Source organism: Elgaria multicarinata, chromosome 15 (assembly GCF_023053635.1).
Source record: "Elgaria multicarinata webbii isolate HBS135686 ecotype San Diego chromosome 15, rElgMul1.1.pri, whole genome shotgun sequence".
NCBI lineage: Eukaryota > Metazoa > Chordata > Lepidosauria > Squamata > Anguidae > Elgaria > Elgaria multicarinata.
In genome coordinates this window covers 12,279,857-12,302,219 of record NC_086185.1, presented here as the reverse complement: position 1 = coordinate 12,302,219, position 22,363 = coordinate 12,279,857, and the positions used below count along the sequence as shown (strand labels likewise).

Sequence of the window (22,363 nt, the reverse complement as noted above, 5' to 3'; positions counted from 1 at the left end):
CTTATTGTTTTGTTGTGATTTTATTAGAATGTAAGCCTATGCGGCAGGGTCTCGCTATTTACTGTTTTACTCTGTACAGCACCATGTACATTGATGGTGCTATATAAATAATAATAATAATAATAATAATAATAATAATAATAATAATAATAATCCAAGACTGTACCACCACTCCCCAATACCATGTGATGCCCTCTTCACACCAGTAATGCACAAAGCATTATTTGAACCATTTTTAGGGTCCAAGCATCAAGATACGAAAATATGCAAATAAATAAAAATGAATTAGCAGCATCCACAGATTCAGGAGTCACCTGACCCTTTTCTAACCAGCTATATCGAACACGAGATTGAAAAAAACTGTTAAGTCTTGCAGCTCTTTCTAAAAGCCATTGGCCTGGTTCAGACAACATGCTAAACCATGCTGCTTAACCACAAAATGATTAATGGAATGCATTCCGTTAACCATTTTGTGGTTAAGCAGCATGGTTTAGCGTGTTGTCTGAACCAGGCCAGTAAGGAACTGCAACTTAGGGGAAAGCATATCGCAGCTTTGGAGCCACCAATAAAAAGGCCTCGCTTGTGGCAGTTACAAGCTCCAATTTTCCACATGGATAGAATATGAAGCAAATTATAATTCAAAGAGTGATTTATAATTCTTTACTTAGAGCTCCAGACGTCTCTGCGATAGGCTTCTATTTGCACACTAGATCAGGTATAACTCCTCCTTCTTGCTGGGAAAATTTCACGTTACATTCAAGGGCCTTGGATTAAAAATAAATAAAAATCTATTCAGCCCTTCTGCATGGAGGGGGAAATGTATAAAGCCTCCTTCCTGAAATAGCTCTTGGTTGTTCTTGCTGTCTACCATTCCCACAATGCAATCCATTCTGTTATAATCTATGGGCTCTATCCACCAAGCACAGCTCCTGCACAAATCCCATTAATGTAAATGGAGTTTGCACAGGAACGAGCCTTGCTTGATTGCCTCCTATATTGACAAAATGCTGAGTGAAGTGAAGCGAAAATAGCATATCATTCTGAAAAAGAGACATCTTCATTGGTCACCAGGGAAATTTCATATATCAGGGATTTGCTTGCTGCAGCTCTTGCCAGAGAGGGGAGATTTTGACAACTGTGCTGCTGGAAACCAAATGAGAATGAAATAAACTCTCCATGTTTCAGGCACTGCAGTGGCTAGTCATTTGCAGGACCAGGCTTATGCACAGATAGGGATTGGAGGGGATGACAATGTCAAGTTTAATTCCACTCAGTTTCTCAATTTTTTTCTATCATTAACTTCTTTAATTTCCACATCAGTTTGAATTTCTTTCTTAAAATCCACATGAAAACTCATACGTGTTTTCATTGCATTTCTCCTAATGTACACACTTTTTTACACACTTTCCTAATGCATGCAATTTTTTTTTGCAATCCCCCCTCCCCACAATATGCATTTTTGTATTCTTGTTTTGTTTTTGTTTTTTTAAATGCAAACTGCATCACAAAATTCAGGGAAGGGTAGATGTCACTGCATAACTGTGTTCTGTTTTATGCGTTCTGTGTTCTGGAGGAGAATGACATTGCAAAAGTCACCAGGTGATCAAAACAACATCAACACCCTCAGTCCACAATCTACGAATCAATGATGCCATTCGGCTTTCACTGATTTCAACAAAATAATTCTGAGCCAGTTGACGCACAACCCTGGCACGTGATGGGTGAGATTTTTGTTTCAGTTCCGTTTTGATAAGAATATACCAAAATTCAGGATGTAAAAAAACTTGATTGGTGGCGGGGTGGGGGGGAAGACTAGCAGAGAAGCAAAGCTGACAGATTCATCTAGCCAGACTCAGGTCTTCCAAGGTGATGGAGCAGGTGTTGCTTCTCAGCTTCAAACACTTCAGGATCTGGACCCATTTCAACTGGGTTTTAGGTCTGGTTTCGGAATAGAGAATGCCTTAGTCACCCCCGTGGTTCTCCTAGACTTCTCAGTAGCTTGCGATACTCTCAGGCATGGTATCCTTCTGAGGATGCTGTCTGAACTGGCAGTTGGAACCACTGGAGAATTGTGTCCAAAAGGCCTGGTAAACGACAGCTGTAATGCTTCCCTGGTTAAAGCTGAACACCATCGCCCTAATTTGCTTCATCCAATGTGACAGAAATTCCTACCAGAGTTCTGTATCGCCTTGAGACTATAAACAAAACTAATTTATACCGTTAGTTGTTATAAATCCTTCTCTTCTGGCAATATTTTCTCAAATGCGGCATGCAACCATCCTTTGCCAATCCCTCGCTTTTCCTTCCAACATACCTCTTTGCTTTCCAGCAGGAGGGCTTTCTTGTGGAAGTTAAAAGTATTTTGGATTTTCTCACCAAGGACTGAATTCCCCCCCCACACCCCAAAATAGGGGATAACTAATTGTCATCAATTAGAAAAATAATCACAAAACAACATGCCAGACTATTTCTTTGGATAATGACCTTCATGGTTGGTATGTGTGTGTGTGGTGCTTGGAAGAATGTCATTCACTGGGTCCTCTCCCACACTGGTGGGCCCTCCCAGCTACAAAATCCTGGTATTGTTGAACTGTTTTTGGTGTGTGTGTGTGTTTTTAAAAAAACTATCTTCCTGGTTTCAAGTTCTTGGTTTTAACTTTTATAAGTGAACTGCCCAGAGCAGGTTTTATTGTTGTAGCATAAGGGAGCTCAGCCAACCTGGCTCCTTCCAGAAACAAGCATTTCTGGTTCTTTCAGGGCTTCTCCTAGGATGTGCTAAATCTCCCTTGCAGAAGTGGCAGGTCCTGCTCACACAAAGGAATCAGAGGGACCCACCGTTTGCAGAAGGGAATCAGCAAGGCTTAAAGTAATCGGTGAGGCGTGAGCACCCCACTGGATTCTGCCCTAAATAAGTAAGTAAGAAAATAGCTAAATAACTAAAATTAATAAATTGTGGGTGCCAGTTTAATCCAGCACTCCCAGCCTGTAATATTTCCAAAATCTGTTTGACTGGAAATGCCCTTTTGCTGTGTGATTACTTACCAGACCTTCACTGGGCATGATGCTCATAAGGTGAACGACTTCAAGGTGAGCTGACTGAGACACCAGAGAGTCAGATGAGAGTGAGATGATGTGATCACAGATGCCAGAGAGCGTTTTACACTGGGGGAGAAGAGAAGGGAAGAAAGAGAAAGAGATATGAGAGAAAGAGAAAGAGAGAGAGAGATCACCAAAAGCATTTTAATGGACACACTGAATGACTAAAGTAAAAACATCATTGTAGAATCATAGAATAGCAGAGTTGGAAGGGGCCTATAAGGCCATCGAGTCCAACCCCCAGCTCAATGCAGCTCAATGCATTCAGTGGTAGCAATTCTGTAACATGGATTTTCAAAGATCTGGACACCTGACATATGAAATAATAAGAGACAAGCCCTCTTCACTTGATATCCCTGGGATGACTGAATGCACATGTGTGTGAGTGAATGTGCAAGGTTTGCATAAAGCAGGGATGCAAAACTTCCAGCCCAAAGGACAGATATGGTTCATGGGCATTTGGCACCTGGCCTACAGAGCCTCCTTGAATTCCTCCAACGGGTGGGGCTTCCTTCCTTTCTCCATACTAAGAGAGGCATGAATGTCTCTGCCATAGGGATGTACGAGGATTTCATTTTTGCTTGCAAAACATGCAAGCGTGCCCCGTTCAAAACTCCAAACATGAGCGCAAGTGTGAAGACGCGTCTGCCTAAAATAATACCAAGTTATCGAACACGGGCTCGCATTTGGCTCGTTCCCAATTCAGAGTTCAATTTGCACAAATTTCCTCATTTGCGCAAGTATCCCAAGTAGACTGATTCAGCCCTGCTTTAATTTGTGCAAATTCGGGGAGATTTGCACAAATCACCCATTTCGTCACTGCTTGGTTTTCCTGTTTGTGTAAAGCAAGCAATAATCACGAACAGGAACAGGAATCTGGCACAAGACAAGCCACGAGCTGATGTTCAGCAAATTCCAGGATCTCAACCATCAGTTATTCACTCACCCCTACTCTCCTAGCATGGAGAAAGGTGAAATGGGTGGGGTGAAGAGCCAGTGTGGTGTAGTAGCTAGAGCGTTGGACTGGGAGTCAGGAGATCCAGGTTCTAGCCCCCACTCAGCCATGGAAACCCACTAGGAGACTTTGGGCCAGTTCTCTCCCCCAAGACCTTGCTGCCATCTTCCAGCATTAGCCGACTGAGGCAACTGCCTCACTCTCCCCCATGGTAGGGCTGGCCCCTGCATCCAAGTAAGCACTCATTTCAAATAGCAGACAAAACCATCGCTGACCTCAGAGCAGCTTCAGATGCAATGAAGCTACACTGTCAGCTTCCTTGATCCCTTCCTTGATCAGCTTGCAGTGTGGGATTGACCTGCCTAATGTCGGGAAATAGAGCAAGGCATTAGATCTATTGGAAGCTATTAGATCTATTAGATCTATTAGATCTTTGTGAACCGCCCAGAGAGCTTCGGCTATTGGGCGGTATAAAAATGTAATAAATAAATAAATAAATAAATAAATAAAATAAGCCACTGAGTTTAGAGGTTTCCATCTCAAGAGGGCACGACCCATAGGATTGTGCTCTAAGAAACTATTTCCTGCCCTTCCACGTCACTCCAAATCAGCTGCCTGAGGCAGCCACTTCAAGTCTGCCTAATGTCAGGGCCGGGCTGGCATGCCATTCATGGAATTGGTTCTACCAGTTTTTCCCAGCTGCTTTGGCCCGGCCGTCAGCATCCTTTTTTTCATCGTTTCCTGAAAGGAGTTTGAGCCAGCTGGCACCCATCCAAACCTCAAGCTTATCAAAGCACTGGGTAGTGTTTCTTTTCCCCCTGCCCTGGCAGGGTCAGAAGGGCTGGCGATAACTAGTGTGTGTCATTAGCATACTAATTTACACAGCTTTCTAGCAGCTGCAGGCTTGTTTAGACAAGGGGCCATCAAGGTGACGAGAGCAGGAGTGATACGGACGGAGCAGAGTGACTACTGCTAAAACCTTAACAACAGGGTTTCGGCTGTACTGATGCTCGCTTCGCAAAGACAGTATTGCCAGCTGTTTTGGCACATCTCAGAAAATACAAACAGCCCTCTTGAATCTGATCAGAGGCCTGTTTCAGTTTTCTCCAGCCGGATGCTTTCCATTAGCTATGTTGCCTGGGGCTGATGGGAGCGGAACTCTGAAACATCTGTAAGGGACCAGTTTGGGACAGCCATGCTGTCTGGAGAATGTTGGGAGTTGCAAGCAGGGCCGGCGCTACCATTAGGCCAACTAGGCAGCCGCCTAGGGCGCAGACCTCAGAGGGGCACAGTACTGACCTTTAATGGTCATAGATTTATACAAATTAGCAAAGTGAGATTTCAATGTGCCTGAAATTGAAACTTTTATGAGACATTTTAAACTCTGTTTGTCTGTTTTTTTATTTGTTTTTCTGTCTGACTGTAAGAAAAATATGGTGTTAACAGGATGGGTTAGTTACGCCAAGTAGCCTTAAATATTACATGAAGTAAAACGTTTTAATGTTGTGTTGCCAATGGCAGAGGTATGCATTATACCGAGTGCCCTTTAGTTCAAAATGATTTGTGTGCCAAAGTATTTTCTTTTGTATTTGCGAAAGATAATCAAAAATTGATTATTACTTATTATTGCAATTTAATTTTTTTATTTATCAGTTTCAAGTTTTCTGCCTTTTATTTTTTCTACAAAACATCTGTTCTTAAAAATCAAAGTTGGCAATTTTTGGGTGGTGGTGGTGGTGGTGAAAGTAGCTCGCCTTGCCTAGGGTGCAAAATAGTAGGGATGTGCATGGACCCCCCGATCCTCTTCATGCCTGATCTGCAAATTGTGGATCGGGTCCGCTCCACCCCGCCTCAATCTGCCTAGAGTCCGCTCCGCTCTGCTTATTTGTGTCTGTCCCGGCCCATCCCAGCTTCACTAGAGCCCGCGGCTCAACCAGGAACTGTAGGCCCCGTTTGTGGTCTACACTTTGTGGTTGACCCGTGGGCTCTAGTGAAGGTGGCCGCGACGGACGCAGGTAAGACCCCCCTTACCTGGCTCTGCCACCGTTGCCGCACGGGCGGCAGCTGCTGCAGGGCCAGGTAAACCCCCTCCTCCCCCTTACCTGCGTTCATCCATGGACCCACAGCTGCTTCAACTGAGCCCGAGGACTCAAACAGGAAGACCAGGCCTAGTCTTCCTGTTTGAGTCCTTGGGCTCAGTTGAAGCAGCCGTGGGACCACGGATGGATGCAGGTAAGATCCCCCTCCCCCTTGCCCCTTTACCTGGCTCTGCTGCCATCGCCGCATGGGCAGCGGTGGTGGCAGGGCCAGGTAAACCCCCTCCCTCCTCTCCCTTACCTGCGTCCATCTGCGGACCCGCAGCTGCTTCAACTGAGCCCAAGGACTCAAACAGGAAGACCAGGCTGCAGTTACGGCCTAGGCTTCCTGTTTGAGTCCTCGGGCTCAGTTGAAGCAGCCGCGGGACCGCGGACGGATGCAGGTAAGACCCCCTCTCCTCCTTACCTGGCTCTGCCACCGTCGCCACATGGGTGGCAGCAGCAGTGGCAGGGCCAAGTAACCCCCCCTTATGTTTTTTGTGGACCTCCAGATCAAGGCGAAGGATCCGCCTTCACCTCGATCCGCTCTGCAACGCTCCGCTGCTCCCCTGATCCTCTTTGCCTCCGCCTTACGGGGAGGCGAAGCCCCCGATCCGCTTCTGCTTCTCCGGTCCGAAGAGAAGCGGAGCACATCCCTACAAAATAGTCTGGCCCTGGCCCTGGATGTCAGCCTTTTTTTCTGTCTAAACATTCATAGGATTGTCCCCTAATTTAGCTATAATATTTAGCCATAAGTGTAAGAAGCAACCATTTTTTTTTATTTATTTATTTATTTCATTACATTTCTATACCACCCAATAGCTGGAGCTCTCTGGGCGGTTCACAAAAATTTAAACCATTCAAAGTGTAAAACAACCATTTTGAACCAGAACTCATTATGCCTGGCCTATTTTGAGGGGAAAAAAATACACTCCAGTTGTCATTAACTGAAGAAATTCTAGGCATGACAAATCACTAAGAACTATTGTTAGCATAATCTATCAAGAAATGCAACCCCACTGCGAATTACTGACACACAAGACTATAATAATTAACATGACGCATCAATATATTAAAGAAAAAAACACCAGTCTATAAATAGCAAAATAGTTACAATGGCTCCTTTGGAACCACTTGGCAGTCAATAATGATTTATGACCTGTCTTGAGTTCTAATAACATGACATTTACCATAGACAGGGCAGCTTAGCAGCAATACGTACAGACTGCAATTAATTACTCATGATAAACATTTGTACTAATAGAAGAGCATCTTTTAAAAAAAGAAAAGAAAAGGAACGCATAAAAAATATTTCAAAACAGGAGTTGGCTAATTTGAAAGAAGATTCAAAAGATTACAGAGAATCTGCTCTTATATCAGATGCCTTAGAAAAACAACTAATTTTTGTCCTGGAGAATAAGAAATGGGAGTATCATTCTGGTAAAACTGTCTACTTGGTGATATCCCTTTTATTTAATACTAAAGAAATGCCTGTCATAGAATCATATAATAGTAGAGTTGGAAGGGGCCTATAAGGCCATCGAATCCAACCCCCTGCTCAATGCACGAATCCACCTTAAAGCATCCCTGACAGATGGCTGTCCAGCTGCCTCTTGAAGGCCACTAGTGTGGAGAGAGCCCACGACCTCCATAGTTAACTGGTTCCATTGTCGTACTGCTCTAACAGTCAGGAAGTTTTTCCTGATGTCCAGCCAGAATCTGGCTTCCTGTAACTTGAGCCCATTATTCCATGTCTTGCACTCTGGGATGATCGAGAAGAGATCCTGGCCCTCCTCTGTGTGGGCCAGGATCTTTCACGTATTTGAAGAGTGCTATCATGTCTCCCCTCAATCTTCTGTTCTCCAAGCTAAATATACCCAGTTCTTTCAGTCTCTCCTCATAGGGCTTTGTTTCCATTAAGAGTTCTTAATTCCATTAAGAGTTCATTAAGAATTTTTGTGAACCACCCAGAGAGCTCCGGCTATTGGGCGGTATAGAAATATAATAAATAAATAAATAAGAGTTCAGATAATAGGTGGCCAGAGTGACAGCTCCAGGTTTTGAAGGGCTGTTGGGCAAGACCCCCCCACAAGAGGCCCACTTTATCAGGGAGTCTATCTTCTCACCACCATGGTCACCATCTTCTCTTGCTCCTCCTCCTCCTTTTGCTCATCACTGCTCCCACTTGCTTGCTTGACAGGCAGAGAGCCAGGGAGCAAGGAGGCCATGGCATCTGCTGCTGCTCCTTCTCACCATGACTGTTGCTTTGGCCAGAACCAGAGGGAGGTGAGCAAGCAAGTTGCAATGGTGAAGAGGAGGATAAGGGACAGGAGCGCCTTGTTAATGGGGTCCTGCTGGGGCGTGGGCCCTCAGCAGCTGCCCAGAAGTGCTCCACTTTGATGCCAGCCCTGGGTGGCCATATATTTCAGGGAGCCCTGAATGGGAGACAGACTATCTCTGAGCACCGTGCACTTAGACCCATCCCAGGTCCCCTATCAATAGCAGCCAAGTGTCAGGAGCTTGACACTCAGTATCAAGGATAAAGGGGTAAGATGTTTTGCTACCAAAACGGTAATTTCCCCAACTTCAAACTGAATGGAAGCCATTTACTTATAGGAGGGGCACACCGCCTTTTCAGTTCCCAGGGCCACATTGTATTTGTATTTATTACATTTATACCCCACCTTTCTTCCATAACATAACTCAAGGTGGCTATATGTGGTTCCCACATGGTCTCCTCTCCAAGCACTGACCAGGCCCAGACCTGCTTAACCTTCAGACCATACTTTCATCCATTGAGTGCCTGCCGAGGTGTGTGTGTGTGTGTGTGTGTGTGTATGTGTGTGTGTGTGTATATATATATATATATATATTCATATACAACACGTATCTCCTTGAAGCCCATTCCTAAGCATGCTGACTCTGAACTAAATCTGTTGTGTTCATTGGGACTTACTTCCTGGTAAGTATATACAGAATTGTAACCTTGATTTCCAAAAGAGTGACTTCGAATGGAACTGACCTGTGGAAAACATAACCAAAAGAATGCCAGAATGTGTACTTACCACATGAAGAATTTTGTTTTCTGTTTCGTATACCGTGCAATCCTGTAATGACAGGAGGGGGAAAAACAATGTTTAATACCCTGAGCAATCCACTTTACCTCAGCTACATCAATGGCTTCTAGATAAGACAGTGAGCCACTATTGCCATGGCTGATTCAAATTGCCTTACACTTGGGGTACAGAAGGTCTCTCAGTCAGAGGTCTGATTTCCATTTTGGGGGTGCTCTTGGGGCCCACATTCCAGGGGTGTGTGGGGCCAAAGGCAAAATGAGGCCAGAGATACAGACATGTATTTCAAGAAATGGGCACAAAAGGGCTTATGAATTTACACATGAGCTTATAAAAGGAAAGGAATATAGCAAAGTTCAGGATGAACTAAACATCAGAATGGAGAAATTCTCAAATTTCAGGATGAAGCAAGCTTCATGTTGGAAAAATGAGAGAAAACAAAATTCACAGATTCATCTATCCCTGTAAGTAAGCCTGCCTCCCACCCCTCAAATGTAGAAGGGGGCACATCAGAGCATGTTTTGCCAAGTGCCTACTCAAACTTGGAGCTGTGCATAATACTAATTAACTAAAACATACACACTAGCATTCCCCCTCAAATTTTAACCTCAAACTAGCTAGAATGAAGCTATGTTTGTTTGTGATTACCAACCATAGACAAGTTAAATGTTTGTTTATTTGTTATTTCAACCTTCATGTCCATATCAACTTTACAGATACAATACAAGTAAGCACACAAGAACTCTACAATGCAAAGAAGTAAAAAAAAAGATACTAAAAAGGTTTTCATTAGAAGGTGCCCACAAATATGTAAAAGTTCATTTTAATACAACCAATTAAAATAAACGACACTAAGAAATTACATTAAAAGGTCCACAAATGTATAAAAGTTAATACTACTGATAGGTTAAAACTTCATGTAAAATTTCATCATTACTGTTCACCATATTGACCTCTATGAATCTTCTTCTCAACATTTGGGCAGCCACTGCAAAACTTGCAGCTCTGTCTGTCACAAATTTGTCAGCATCAGAGAGCAAATATATAACTTTAACTTGATCATCACTGTCAAATATATCCCATAACAGATTCAAAATAAATTTTGTCCTGGGTTCAGAATACAGAGAACAATATAATAAGACAAGTTAAATGATAAATCATAGAATCATAGAATAGCAGAGTTGGAAGGGGCCTAAAAGGCCATCGAGTCCAACCCCCTGCTCAATGCAGGAATCCACACTAAAGCATCCCTGGCAGACAGATGGTTGTCCAGCTGCCTCTTGAATGCCTCTAGTGTGGGAGAGCCCACAACCTCCCTAGGTAACTGATTCCGCCGTTGCACTGCTCTAACAGTTAGGAAGTTTTTCCTGATGTCCAGCCGGAATCTGGCTTCCTTTAACTTGAGCCCGTTATTCCGTGTCCTGCACTCTGGGAGGATCGAGAAGAGATCCTGGCCCTCCTCTGTGTGACAACCTTTTAAGTATTTGAAGAGTGCTATCATGTCTCCCCTCAATCTTCTCTTCTCCAGGCTAAACATGCCCAGTTCTTTCAGTTTCTCTTCATAGGGCTTTGTTTCTAGACCTCTGATCATCCTGGTTGCCCTCCTCTGAACACGCTCCAGCTTGTCTGCGTCCTTCTTGAATTGTGGAGCCCAGAACTGGACGCAATACTCTAGATGAGGCCTAACCAGGGCCGAATAGAGAGGAACCAGTACCTCACGTGATTTGGAAGCTATACTTCTATTAATGCATGCAATGCATTCCAGCTGACCACAAATACTGGTGACAAGAAGTATTGTAGGATAGTTCCTCCAGCTGCCAAAATTTCTAGTTAATACATTTTAAGAAAAGAAAAAATGCCAGGAAAACAAGCAAAATACGGGCCAATTAAAAAATTTGGCAGCTCTATAGCATAGGAATCAGCAGCAGTGTCAGCTTTGATCTCTTGCACACGTACACACACAAAATGTTAAGCGTTGCAACCAGCCACAAAAGACATTGCAGAGCTTAACTATAATGGCGGGGACCCAGCCGTGTTCCTGACACACTCAGAAGAGGCTGCATCACTGAACACTTTGTTTCTTCTACTTTAAAATGCAATTTGACACCCGGAACCAGGAAGGTATTGAAGCAAAAATAACACTCGCCCTCTCCCATTTCTGAAGAGATACGGTATTCTGGAAACCACAGCCCTTGGGTTTTGGCCGTGGTCCCTGTCATATGTAGGTCACTTAATTTCCCTTCACTACATATATGGAAATCGAGGGACTTTGGGATCATCTACACCAAGCAGATATTCCACTATGAAAGTGGTATGAAAGTGGTATATAAAAGGCAGGAGCCACATGACTGCGTTATAGTGGTGTTGAAGTGCATTGATAACTGTTGGGGCCCATGACATATACCACATACTGCTTTCATAGTGTAATATCCTGCTTGGTGTAAATGTGTCATGGGCCCCAACAGTTGCCAGTGCACTTTAGTACCACTATGAGGCAGTAGTGTAGATCCTGCAGTGTGCTTCAATACTGCTATAAAGCAGTAGTGTGGCTCCTGCCTTTTATATACCGCTTTCATACTGCTTTCCTAGTGGAATATCCTGCTTGGTGTAGATGAGCCCTCTGTCATGCAGTGATTTACCATGGACAGATCCCAGAAACTAGGATCTATTCCCTGGAAAGAGAGGCTGTTGGAGGATGGCAACAAGGGAGAGGGCCTTTTCAGTGGTGGCCCCTCAGTTATGGAATGATCTCCCCAATGAGGCTGGCCTTGCACCAACACTGTTATCTTTTCGGTGCCAGGTCAAGACTTTTCTCTTCTCCCGGGCATTTAATAGCATTTAACAATGCTAAGTTTGTTTGTTTTTAACAGACCGCAGAACTGTTGTTTTAAAATGGATACCGTTGTTTTTATACTGTTGTTTTTATGTTTTTGATGGTTTAAAATTTTTGTATACTTTTTAATGCTCACTATTTTAAACTGTTGTAAACTGCCCAGAGAGCTTCGGCTGTGGGGTGGTATATAAATGTAACAAATAAATAAATAAATATAATAATTACTGGCTTGTTGGTAGGGATATTGGAGAGATCTGATTTGGGGGTGGCATCCAATGGCTTTTCCTAAGCTCAGCCTGCAGGCTGCAATTTCAGTTCCTACTATGGTGCTGAATTTGATCTGCTGTGAGTTGAGTCAGTTTGCAGATTTGCTGGGGATTTTGTGCATTTGGAGGGGTTGTGGGGCATGGGAGGTTCTGCAATTTGCACCAATTTCTGAGCAATTCGTGCATGTTACAGCTGAATTTGTGTAAATTACACAAATTACACCCAAATTTGTTTAATTTGTAAAAATTCAGCCGCAATATGAGCCAATACAGCCGTAATTTGCACAAATGGCAGGACTTCTCCCCACCCCACAAAAATGTGCTTCCCTGCATCTTGGCTCAAAGATGAAAAAGAAATCGTGCACACTGTGGGACTCTGTTGAGCCAAAAAGAAACTGGATTTCCCAATGATACACATCCCTATTTGTTGGCAGTCTGGCCTCCACCTCCCAAATTCTCTATTGTATTGCAGGTTGCCACAAGACCAAAACTTTACAGTATTCAAATCCAACTGCACAATTAGGAAACAAGCCCCCCAAAATGGCGGACTTCGTGGCCATAATATTTAGCCTACATTTTCTAGATTTTTGTCCATCCTCCTTCTCTTCTTTTTGTAGCACCTTACCCAGGGATAGATAATGTGACATTCATGGGCACCAACACAACCCCCCTGACACCCTTCTAGGTGCCCTCCCCATCCCCCTTTTAAAATTTAAATCATTTTCTTAACTGGCAGCTGGAATTGCTGGGATTCTGTTGGTGCTGAGAACTGTGGGTTCAAAGGAGCTGTTTAGTGCTTTGGGGTTCAGATCACACCTCTGTCTTGTCCTTGCTTCGGGGGGCATGTTACATTTTGTGGGAGTGCCAGGGACAGTTTCTCTAATATTGATAGCAGAGTTAAGATTTAGTTCTGATCTCCTAGCCAGTAATTAAAAGATAATGGGGTCAAGTCACAGGAAGCCAGATTCTGACTGGACTTCAGGAAAAACTTCCTGAAGGTTAGAGCAGGATGTCAATGGAACCAATTGCCAAGGGAGGTCATGGGCTCTCCCATCCTAGAGGCATTCAAGAGGCAGCTGGACAGCCATCAGTCAGGCCTACTTTATGGTGGATTCCTGCATTGAGCATGGGGTTAGACTTGATGGCTTTGTAGGCCCCTTCCAGCCCAACCAACCAAATTGATAGCGTTGTAGGCCCCTTCCAGCTCAACCATCCAAATTACTACCATCTTGCGGTAGTAAATTCCATTGTTTAACTATGCGGTGTATGAAGGAGCCCTTCCTTTTATCTGTCCTGAATCTCCCACCAATCAGCTTCATGGGACGACCCCATTGGGTTCTAGTATTATGGGAGAGGGAGAAAAATGTCTCCCTATTCACATTCTCCACACCATGCATCATTTTGGACACCTGAATGGGGCTATGATAAAATTGGAAAGAAGAGTTGCACAACAACGACCTGGTCAAGGCAACCAACCAATACTATTTTACCTGTCAGGACCACTAAGGCAGAGAGAGAAGGGACTGGTATAAGGTCAGCCACCACAGATATGTACAGACTTCTTTTCTGCTTGCACTTTTTCTTCCAATTTTTAAACCACCAGGAATGAGAAACCCTTGGAGATCTACTGCAAATCGCTCAGAGAACTTCTAGGAGATCCTAATCTACCTTCTCCCCATCTTGGCAAACTAATGTTATCATTGTGGAAAGGAGCTAAATGTCCTCCATTGAATTCGCCAAGGCCTGGGAGATTTGCCCGTGCAAATGCCACTGAAAGGAACACAAGTCGGGAGAGAGCTGTGCTTGCCAGATTGTGTTCTTTAGTGACGGGGTCATGTCTGATATGCACGTTGTTGGCATCCTTGTCAAAATATTCTCATGGGTTTTTCTTTTTGTTTTTGCTAGATTTCTCCCCCTTTGGCTCAATCGCTCCCGCTCTCTGTCTGTCTGTCTCCCCGGCACACATCAGACCTCAACCACAGTCAGAAATCTCTGTAATTTGTATTGGCTTTGCATTGTTTGCTCTCGTGTGAGCATTTTTGAGTGACATCAAAATTTAGCAAGGAAACCAAACCAAAAACAAACACACACACACACACCCAAACAAAAGGAAAATAACTCTTCAGATTACATTCAGTTAAGCGGAGTCAGGGGGAAATGATAAAGCCCACAACACTGTTCCATTTCAAGTGAAGTGTGTGTAGAATTGTCTTTTGTGTTTGTGTGCATTGACATAATAATTGGTCAGGAGGGTTCAGGTACGTTAATGCTTTCATTTCATTACCAAAGACATGTTTCTGATGCAGCCGCTCTCGCCCTAGCAGAAACTTGGAAGTGACAGTAAATGTTGCTTACGCACAGTTTCATCTATCATGCATCCACTTAAAATATACCTCTGGTTGTGTTTGTTTTTCTTCATGCTGCGTGGAGGAAAAGACTCAGACAAATGTGCATATTTATTTATACTTTATTGATTACCTTTTGCAGGGGGAAGGGAGCGCTTGTCTTTCCTGCAAGGAGCTCAGGATGGTTTTGCCCTCACCATAACCATGCCAAGTTGGCTAAGCTGATGGGCACCGAAGGGTGCTGAAGATAGGAGAGATGCAGTCAGCGGTCAGGGCAGGAAAGTATGATTTTCCTCCCCACCCATCCATGTAGAAAGTCAGTGATAATCCAAAGAAGGAAAGGAAAGGAACCTCTCGTGCAAGCACTTGAGTCATTGCTGACTCCTAGAGGGATGCCTGCTTTCGCTGACGTTTTCTTGGCAGACTTTGTAATGGGGTGGTTTGCCATTGCCTTCCCCAGTCGCAGTTCCCTTTCCCCCAGCTAGCTGGGTGCTCATTTTACTGACCTCGGAAGGATGGAAGGCTGAGTCGACCTGAGCCGTCTGCCTGAGAACCAGCTACCGTTGGGATTGAACTCAGGCTGTGGGGAGAGTTTCAGCTGCAGTAACTACCACTTACCACTCTGTGCCACACGAGGCTCTTGATAATCCAAAGGGACAGGTATTTATAAGATGTACATTTGTTCTTGTACCTTCTAGCAACTTGGAGTATATTGCGGAACACATCATGCAGTAGCCATGTTCATGATCACGTGTGCATACAACTGCTCCCGCCTAGGGCATTCTGCCCACAGGTGGGGTTCCCACTCAAGCTGTGAGAGCCCTACACGTCAACAGTTGTATGTATATATGACTATTGCTAGGGATGAGCAACCTGTGGCCCTAGATCTAAATGCAGCCTTCAGCCAAATTTAATGCAACATTTGGCCTAAATTCAAACTCCCTCCGCAAGCAAACAGTTCAGTCCTTTAGCAAAAGTGATCTGTCCCTCTCCTGGCCTCCTTGGGCAAGCAGGAAGATGGGGGTTGGGTTGAGAAGGTGGTGTAGAAAGAAAGAAAGAAAGAAAGAAAGAAAGAGAGAGAGAGAGAGAGAGAGAGAGAGAGAGAGAGAGAAATAGAAATAGAGAGGGGGTCAAAAGAAGGAAGGAAAGGGGCTCAGAAAGAGAGAATTAGAGAGAAAGAATGTGTGTGTGTGTGTGTGAGAGAGAGAGAGTCGAAAGAAAGGAAGGAAGGGGTCTCAGAAAGAGGAAGAGAGAGAGAATTGCTGCTGCTGCTGTTATTATTATTATTTATTTATTTATTTATTTATTACATTTTTATACCGCCCAATAGCCGAAGCTCTCTGGGCGGTTCACAAAAATTAAAACCATCATAAAACAACCAACAAGTTAAAAATACAAATACAAAATACAATATAAAAAGCACAACCAGGATAAAACCATGCAGCAAAATTGATATAAGGTTAAAATACAGAGTTAAAACAGTAAAATTTAAATTTAAGTTAAAATTAAGTGTTAAAATACTGAGAAAATAAAAAGGTCTTCAGCTGGCGACGAAAGCAGTACAGTGTAGGCGCCAGGCGGACCTCTCTGGGGAGCTCGTTCCACAACCGGGGTGCCACAGCGGAGAAAGCCCTCCTCCTAGTAGCCACCTGCCTCACTTCCTTTGGCAGGGGCTCACGGAGAAGGGCCCCTGTAGATGATCTTAAGGTCCGGGTAGGTACATATGGGAGGAGGCGTTCCTTCAAATAACCTGGCCCCAAACCGTTTAGGGCTTTAAATGTCAATACCAGCACTTTGAATCGGGCCCGGACCTGGACTGGCAGCCAATGAAGTTGTAAAAGGACTGGCGTAATGTGATCTTGCCGGCCAGTCCTTGTTAGTAACCGTGCTGCCCTGTTTTGTACCAGCTGAAGCTTCCGGACCATTTTCAAAGGCAGCCCCACGTATAACGCATTGCAGTAATCCAAACGAGAGGTTATCAGAGCATGGATAACTGTAGCTAGGCTATCTCTGTCCAGATAAGGGCGCAGTTGGTATATCAGCCTAAGCTGATAAAAGGTGCTCTTTGCCACTGAGTTCACCTGTGCCTCAAGTGACAGTTCTGGATCGAAGAGCACCCCCAAACTACGGACCCGATCCTTTAGGGAGAGTGCAACCCCGTCCAGGACAGGGCAAACATCACCTCGCCGGACAAATGAACCACCCGCTAACAGTACCTCTGTCTTGTCTGGATTGAGTCTCAGTTTGTTAGCCCTCATCCAGTCCATTACCGTGCATTATTATTATATACCATTCCATTATTATTTACATTTCTATACTGCCCCATACCCAAAGCTGTCTGGGTGTTTCACAAGAGACAGAGTGTATGAGGAAGAGAGAGAGAGAAAGAAAGGAATAAATAAATGGGTGTTGAAAGAAAGATGAGAGAGAGAGAGAGAGAGAGAGAGAGAGAGAGAGAGAGAGAGAGAAGGGGTGTTAGAAATTAAGAGAGAGAGGAGTCGGCAGAAGGTGAGAGAGAAAATGGGGTGGCCCCACTTACTGCTGGCTTCGACTCCACCGGTGCTAGCACGTGTCCCCTGACTGATTACCCCTAAGGAAAACTGGGCCTCATCAGGAAAAAGGAAATGTCCCCCTGCCCCTGCTTGATGCAGTTATTTAACTGATTACATATAGATCTGGCATGGGCGCTGCTACCTTGTTCCCATTCTCCCTCCCTCCCACAAGCATTCGCTCTCCTTAGGTAGGTCATGTCCATGAGGTTAATGATGGAAAGATGGAAAACAAAGGAGACATGGAAGCCAGCCAACAAATCACGCCCTCCATTGGGTGAGCAAAATGGAAGCCAGTTTTCGGCGGCTGACTTCCCGTAACCTATTCTCTTGTACTAACTGAACGCGACGTTCCTTCCCTACAAAAGGCTTTTGTCGGAAAATTCAGTTATTCTGAGAAAATCTGGCTCGTCAGCCTGAGCATTATTTCAACGTTTTCTACCTGCCAAGTTATCGGCCTCAAGCCTAACATTCCGCAAGATTTTCCCTTCAGCTCCTTCTTTAGATTTCTCTCCCCTTTAAGCTGAAATGTCAGATGATTTCTTACAAGCCAAAGAGATCTGATATAATTGCACAGTGACTAGGAGGCAATCAAACTCTGGCGTTGAACTTGGCTGTATGGGGGTGTAGCAACTTGTAAAGCACCCTCTTCTTCTTCTTCTTCTTCTTCTTCTTCTTCTTCTTTTAAAAGAAAAATCATTTTTATAGAGAAAAATCGCAATATGTTACTAAGTGTAGCAAGGCATTTACTAGGAGAAATCCTGCAGTTTTTCTTTGAGTCTCCAACAGCATCTCTGAAATTAACATTCATCTGTGGGGGGAATGCTTTGATTTGGGTAATCATTTTCATTTTCATACACACACACACACACACACACACAAACACACACTGACCAACTTCTCAATCAGACTTAGCACTGTGTCCTAAAACATAATTATATATGCTTACAGTTAGAAAATATTTGGGATTTTTGATATTATTTTGTTGACCTAGAGCTTAAGAGTCTGGTTAATTTTAATATTGGTGGAATTACTATTATGCATGGCCGAATTGACTGTCATGCTATGAAATCACAATGGAGGCCTCCTGCTGAATCGATATTAGGGGCACAAGGCAGTGGATTTCAGTGGGGCTGTGAATCCATTCTGAGTTTTTGCTCAGAGGCAGCCAGAACTCTAAAGGAACTATCCAAAGTGCTAAACCCTATCTGTAAAATGGGTTCAGTGCCTTGGAGAGCTCCTTTAGAGTTCTACCTGGTTCTGACAGAAACCCAGAATGGATTCACAGCCCCACCAAAATTGGAGCCACCAGCCTCCACTCGGCACACACTTCTCTCCAGTTCGCCCATTTCACCACTGTTTTGCCCATTAATGCTACCCACGTCTTTCTATGCTCAGAGGAGTTTCTGCAAACCAGCAGGTATCTGTACAATATTATTCTGGTTTGGAGTGCCTTTTACCAGCTTCAGCTGGTTCACCAACTACGGCCTCTCCTGGACAGGGACAGCTTGACCACGGTGGTACAGGCATTGGTAACCTCAAGATTGGATTACTGCAACACGCTCTATGTGGGGCTGCCCTTGAAGCTGCTCCGGAAGCTGGAGCTAGTGCAGAATGCTGCAGCTCGGCTGTTGTCTGGAGCTGCCCCTTTCCAGCATGTAACTCCTCTGCTGAGGGAACTGTAGCCTATTCGCTACCAGGCCAGGTTTAAGGTTCTTGTGCTTGTGTACAAAGCCCTAAACAACTTTGGACCGGGACACCTGAGAGAGCGCCTTCTCCCTTACCAACCTGCCCAGTCACTGAGGTCATCTGAGGGTCTGCTCCTGGTGGTTCCACATACACCCATCCTCCGACTGGAGTCCACCAGGGGCAGAGCCTTCAGTGTGGTGGCCCCCCTCTTGTGGAATTCCCTTCCTCTGGAGGTCAGGCAGGCTCCAACCTTGTACTCCTTTCAGCACCTCCTGAAAACATCTTTATTCCAGGAAGCCTTTCCTTAATATCCAGCCTTGAGTCACTGTATTTTGCTTCTTTTAAAATTTGTTTTAAGTGTTTTATTCTGTTTTTATTTTCATTTTATCTTGTACACCACTCTGAAATTTTTCAATGGGGAGCGGTATATAAATATTCTAAATAAATAAATAAATTCTGGCCGTACAGTGTTAAAATAACCAGGATTATGCTTATTGTACAAGTTTGGCTGTTCATAGGGGTGGGCGAACTCACCCACATCCACCCTGGAAGATGCTCACCCCGTTGCCACCACCGTCAGCTCCACCCATAGGCCCTGTGAGCTTCTTCTGAGGCTCAACCAGAGGAGCTCTTGGCAGCTGTCCGTCCCGTCCCGTGCCCCCCCCCCCCCCGCTGCTGAAATTGCACACTTTCCCCCACTGCATCAATGGGGCCTTTATGGACACCATAGATGCAACACTGGTAAGTGTGCAAATTTGGCAGCTGGGGGTGGTACTCCCCAGGACCTTGTGAGTACTTGAGTGTGGGTCCTTGATCATGCCATGGGTGCCCCACTGGGTCCAGCAGGGGTGAATGCAAGGGAGTCTGTCAGACTCCCAGACTCAGCCAGGTGCTCATGACATCCCTAGCTGTAACACCCTACCTGGAGCTCCGGTTATCTCTTCCGAATGATTTTAAACATGCTTTAAAACAAATGTGATTGCACTCTTCAAATAACTGAAGGGCTATCGCACAGAAGAGGGTACCTACTTGTCCTCTGATGTCCAGGACTAGAACTAAGGCACTTAAGTTTAAAGCCCTAAATGGCTTGGGACCGCGATACTTGAGGGAGCGCTTCTCCTTATATATGCCTGCCCAGGACTTGAGATCTGTTGGAGGAGCCCTTCTCTGCATCCCACCAGCACAACAAATATGCTAGGGTGGGACATGAGAGAGGGCCTTCTCTGTGCTGGCACCCTGGCTGTGGAATGCCCTCCCCTTGGGGTCCCGACTGGCACCAACGCTGACTCTATTCCGGTGCCAAGTAAAAACCTGGCTTTTTTTTTTTTTTTAACAAAGCCTTTAATTCACCAAGTTGGCACATTGTTTTAACTGTTTTAATAGTTTTACTGCTTTTAAATTATATACTGGCTTTACCTTGATTCATTCATCTGTTTTTAGCTGTGTGTATTTATTGTTTTATATTGTGTGATTTTATCTGTACACTGCCCTGAGATCCTCGTGCTATAGGGCAGAAGACAAATGTTTTAAATAAATAAATAAGTTGCAGGAGGGTAGATTTCAAGCAACATATAATGAGATACTAAATTTATATAAAAATGTCTATTTGGGGTAGGGAGCAAACAAGCCTCTCGAAATCACTGTTTGTTTGGAAATCATTACTGAGCCACACAGAATTGCAGGTCTGGCCATTTCCACGCTTCTATCTCACGCTCCCATTTCTCTTTGGTAATTCAGCTTTATTGAAGGGAATCCAAAAGGCACTCTGTAAAATTAAATAACTCAGCAGTGCAAGCTCCACATATAGGCAAGCAAGGATGTGCACCTAAACAATTATGTGGTTACCCAAGAGATCTTTATTAAAAGATCATTTTCCTTTAACTTTTCTGCAGCGAGAGTGATTCGGAAGAGAATAGCCTTCTCCTCCAGGAATGTATCCAACCCCCTTTTAAAGCCATCCGAATTGGTGGCCATCACAACATCTTATAGTAGTGAATTCCATAATTTAACTATGTGTTGTGTGAAGAAGTCCTTCCTTTTATCTTTCCTGGATCTCCCACCAATCAGCTTCCTGGGATGACCGCTTGGGGTTCTAGTATTTTGAGAGAGGGAGGAAAAATGTCTCTCTATCCACATTCTCCATACCATGCACAATTTTGTACACCTCTATCATGTCTCCCCTCAGCCTCCTCTTTTCCAAGCTGAATGGAAACCCCCCATTTTGCAGAAAGTGATGGCTGTAAACAGCGCAAGTTATGCAATCTTAATTAGAACACTTAATTAAAACATTTACACCTGCAGTTTTGCATAGATCGCACTATTTATGGCCGCCATTTTGTGCTCGCAGGAAAGCGGGATGCCACTCAACGCTCACAAGGCACCCACAGACTATCTGGTGGCCTGACCCTCCCTATCTGCATGGATTGCCTATTTGTTTCCACACTCAATTTTAAACTGCTTAAGGACTAACTCACCTTTTGAGCCATCTGTTGTTACATGATCCTAACCACCAGTTAAGAGAGATATCCGAGACCCTTTGTTCTAAGTTAAAAACATGTTAAATGCATGGCACAGCGGTAGGCAACACCATGGGGTCTGGAGGCCATTTTGCCCATCCTTGGTTCCCCTGGGAGCCACACTCACTTCATGCCCCCACAGAATTCCTCCTTGGCATCACAGAAGTGCCCCCCACCAAAAGTTGTTAATTTGACCTATCTACCATTTGGTACGAGTAAGTGGATGTCCCCTCGACCTTACTACAACTGCAAATTTTAGCACTGTGCTTGTGGCAGGGGCCAGCAGGGGCCAGCCAGTGCTGAAGGACAGTGGTCTGCAACAACTGTGTGGCATCATCTAACTCTAGTCAACAGAAAGAAGATCAGGTGGGGAAGAGGGGGAGAGAGCGAGAGCAGCCACACCTGCTAAACCTTCTTGCACCCATAGGTTGGACTGCTTCAAATGATAAGCCATGACCCATATAAAAGCTTTTGGGTCAGGTTTCCTTGCTGCAGAACAAGACAATCTGTTCTTGCTGGCTAAGGACCAGTTTTCCCTTGCTCCTCCAGCTAACTTTGCCTCTCCTTCAGCTGCATGAGCGGTTGGCCTGAAGGAAGAGAGAAATCGATGTTTTTTCCCATGCTGATAGAATAATTTAGTAAAAGATTAACCTGCTCTTACCTGCCTCTTCTCCAAACCTAAGCCTATGCACATGGAACTGAACTGAACACACATGTCACCGTTTACTCTGGCCTCCATCTTCTCCTTCTCCCTTTGTTGCATGCATTGATTTATTTTAACTTCCTCAAATTCTTTTATGCCAGGGGTGGGAAACTTGTGGCCCTCCAAATGTTTTGGTTGACAACTGGATATACTACTGTCCAGGGCTAATGGGAGTCACCAGCATAGCCAAGGGTGAGGGATCATGAGAATTGTAGCCAAAATATCTGGACGGCAACAAGGCATCCACCCCTGTTCTCAGCCA

The 22,363-nt window shown here is 44.5% G+C and overlaps 1 protein-coding gene across 1 annotated transcript in view; it reads right to left on the bottom strand.

Annotated features, from left to right (window-relative positions):
* Window positions 1-22,363, bottom strand: part of LOC134409345 (connector enhancer of kinase suppressor of ras 2-like) — a 376,171-nt gene that overhangs the window by 169,028 nt on the left and 184,780 nt on the right. The window contains exons 5-6 of the mRNA XM_063142057.1: window positions 9,192-9,233; window positions 3,043-3,162 (exon numbers count right to left, since the gene is read on the bottom strand). Of these exons, the coding sequence (XP_062998127.1) occupies window positions 3,043-3,162; window positions 9,192-9,233 (162 nt within the window). The remainder of the gene's footprint in view (window positions 1-3,042; window positions 3,163-9,191; window positions 9,234-22,363) is intronic.